The sequence below is a fragment of the Cheilinus undulatus genome, linkage group 5 (genome assembly GCF_018320785.1).
Source record: "Cheilinus undulatus linkage group 5, ASM1832078v1, whole genome shotgun sequence".
NCBI classification, from domain to species: Eukaryota; Metazoa; Chordata; class Actinopteri; order Labriformes; family Labridae; genus Cheilinus; species Cheilinus undulatus.
The window spans coordinates 47,886,196-47,889,566 of NC_054869.1; the positions used below are offsets into that span (position 1 = coordinate 47,886,196).

At 41.2% G+C, this 3,371-nt stretch overlaps 1 protein-coding gene across 1 annotated transcript; it reads left to right on the forward strand.

Annotated features, from left to right (window-relative positions):
- Nucleotides 1-754: 754 nt before the first annotated feature.
- On the forward strand, nt 755-2,263 carry LOC121509643 (tripartite motif-containing protein 16-like protein). The gene is made up of 2 exons (XM_041787181.1): nt 755-1,073; nt 1,194-2,263. The coding sequence occupies exons 1-2, from the start codon at nt 755-757 to the stop codon at nt 2,261-2,263; spliced, it is 1,389 nt and encodes a 462-aa protein (XP_041643115.1).
- The last annotated feature ends 1,108 nt before the right edge of the window (nt 2,264-3,371 follow it).

Below are 3,371 nucleotides of genomic sequence, written 5' to 3' on the forward strand. Positions count from 1 at the left end.
TCATGCAGGAGAGCGTCAGGGGGAATCCTGTTTTTACAAGATAATATCTTGTAAAAACAGGAAAGTTAAAAATAAAGAATTTTCTGTTTTTATGAGATAGTAGCTTGTAAAAACAGGAAAGTTAAAAATAAAGAATTTTCTGTTTTTATGAGATAGTAGCTTGTAAAAACAGGAAAGTTAAAAATAAAGAATTTTCTATTTTTATGAGATAGTAGCTCGTAAAAACAGGACGAAATTTTTTATTTTCAAGTGAATGCAATACGCCACCGTAGAAAACTTCATTTCTTGATTTATTTTTGTTACTTTAATGAGTGATGCAGGCAAAAAATTTTTACTTGTTTAGAGTCATCTGTGTTTTTAGTGGATGGACTGAATACTGAATACAAAGATGTTGGTATGTCTCAGTGTCTTTAGGAGTTGAACCCCCCTAAAGCTCTGACGGTAAAATCACCCCTTCTTTAAAGCTTCAAATGTTTTTATATGTGGAGATTTGAACTGAGACTTTGTTTTGAATGAGGAAACAAAGTTCAGACTTCAATGAGACGCTCCTCTACATGGAATGAAGCAGAACTTGATAATCTCTCACTTCACCTTAGCAAAAATAGCTCTCTCCTCTCTGACTCAACATCTCCTCGCTCCTTAATCAACAGGAGCTGACACTGACAGCACAAACACCTGTTCTGTGGATCAGAGCTCAACTAGTATCATTTCTCGGGAAGTCAAACTCAGACAGTCGCTGTCGCTGATAGGTGAAATGGCACAGAAAGGAGTCCAGCTGAATCAGGAAACCATCTCTTGTTCCATCTGTCTGGATGTACTGAAGGATCTGGTGACTGTTTCCTGTGGACACAGCTACTGGGATACAGAGGATGAGAAGAAACTCTACAGCTGCCCTCAGTGCAGGCAGACCTTCACACATTCTGTCCTGGTGAAAAACACCATGTTAGCAGTTTTGGTGGAGGAGCTGAAGACAAGCGGAGTCCAAGCTGCTCCTGCTGATCACTGCTATGCTGGAGCTGAAGATGTGGCCTGTGACGTCTGCAGCGGGAGGCAACTGAAAGCCCAGAAGTCCTGTCTGCAATGTCTGGCCTCTTACTGTCAGAATCACCTTCAGCCTCATTTTGAATCACCTACATTTAAAAATCACAAGCTGGTGGAGCCGTCCAAGAAGCTCCAGGAGAACGGCTGCTCAGACAAGGAGAGGCAGAGAGAGCTGGAGGTGAGTCGACAAAACATCCAGCAGAGAATCCAGGACAGAGAGAAAGATGTGAAGCTGCTTCAAAAGGAAGCAGAGGCCATCAATCACTCCGCTGATAAAGCAGTGGAGGACAGCCAGAAGATCTTCACCCAGCTGATCCGTCTCATGGAGAGACAATGCTCCGATGTGACCCAGCAGATCCGATCCCAGCAGGAAAGCCAAGTGAGTCGAGTCAAAGAGCTGGAGGAGAAGCTGAGGCAGGAGATCGCTGAGCTGAAGAGGAAAGACGGAGAGCTGCAGGATCACAACCAGTTTCTACACGACTACCCCTCACTGTCAGCACTCAGCCAACCTACACGCTCATCCAGCATCCATATCCGTCCTCTGAGGTACTTTGAAGACGTGACAGCGGCTGTGTCAGCAGTCAGAGATAAACTACAGGACGTCCTGACAGAGACATGGACAAACATCTCAGTCACAGTGACTGATGTGGATGTTTTACTGCCACAACCAGAGCCCAAGACCAGAGAGGAGTTCATCAGATATTCATGTGACATCACACTGGATCCAAACACAGCAAACAGATATCTGTTATTATCTGATGGGAACAGAAAAGTTACACTGATGAGTCAACCACAGTCTTATCCTAGTCACCCAAACAGATTCACTGGAGAGTATCAGGTCCTGAGTCGAGAGAGTCTGACTGGACGATGTTACTGGGAGGTGGAGTGGAGAGGAGGGGTTTATGTAGCAGTCGCATACAAGAATATCAGCAGAACAGGAGACTGGACTGAATGTAGATTTGGATGTAATGACAAATCTTGGTCGGTATATTGTGATTACAGTAATTATGTCTTTCTGTGCAACAATGTCCTGACTCCTGTCTCTGGTCCTCGGTCCTCCAGAGTGGGAGTGTACCTGGATCACAGAGCAGGTATTCTGTCCTTCTACAGCATCTCTGAAACCATGACTCTCCTCCACAGAGTCCACACCACATTCACTCAGCCTCTACATGCTGGACTTTGTGTTCATGATGGCACTGCTGAGATGAGTAAGCTGAAGTAGACAGAAGTTACTTAAAGGAAAAGTGGGTTTACTTCTGTGTTTGAATCCTTCAGCTTGATTTTTCTTCATGTTTGTTGCTGAGAGCTGATTGGACCTCATTTACCAACTGTTTTTACCAAAGTAATAGTTTAATAGTTTTGGATTTTTCATTAGTTTCATTACTTTCTGTGTTCGATTTCAGTTTAGTTTTTATTAGTTTTGACTGCTGGTTTGATAGTTTAGTTTAAATTTTGCAAAAATGCTTTGCTTTGGTTTAGTTTTTATTAGTTTTAGTGTTAGTTTTAGTTTTTACAGATAGATGTCAGGGCTGGAAGTAGCGAAATGCATTTTTAAAAACATGTTAAAACAGGCCACTCTTCACTTATCATTTATTTATTTAATGATGATGTTTGAATAAAACTCCAGACATAAAACTACCACTATGTGAAGTCTTAGCCAATCAGATCAGACAATGTTACACTCCCCAGACTCTGGTGTAGGTGCCAGTCAGTAAGGTTGTGTCAAAGACTACAACTACAGATATTCTGTCTCCATTTCATTTTATTTTAGTTAGTTTTGTACGCGCACTATACAGTTTGTTAGTTTTCGTTTTTTTTGGTAAAGCTTGGTTTTTCTTTAGTTTCAGTTAACTAAAATGATTTTAGAATTTTAGTCTTAGTTAGTCTTAGTTAACTATAACAACCTTGGTTCTTACTCAGAAACTTGTTCTTCCACAGTTACAGAGCCACCTTTACACATGGCTATTTAATGACTAATCTGTCCCATGGTCCATGCTTGTAGAATCAATGTTCAATCAAATCAGAGCTCTCTGTCAGATATTTGAGAGCTGATATGATGGCTTCAAATGATTTTCATCCCTCCTCCTTTGACCTCTTCTCATGTGTTGTGTCCATGTTTGACTCTCTTTCCTCTTCCTGTTTAGCCGTGGAGCCGTTACCTTAAATAAAAATCATTAAACGTTTATAAGCCTTTGTTTGTTTTTTCTCTATCGCTGAACTTTAGACAGAGTTCATGAATAAATCCTAGACCCGCTTCCTGGTTCACATGCCTTGTGTCTACAACAGTAATCCATGTTACTGTTGATTTCTGGAAATGTACAGCCTAATTC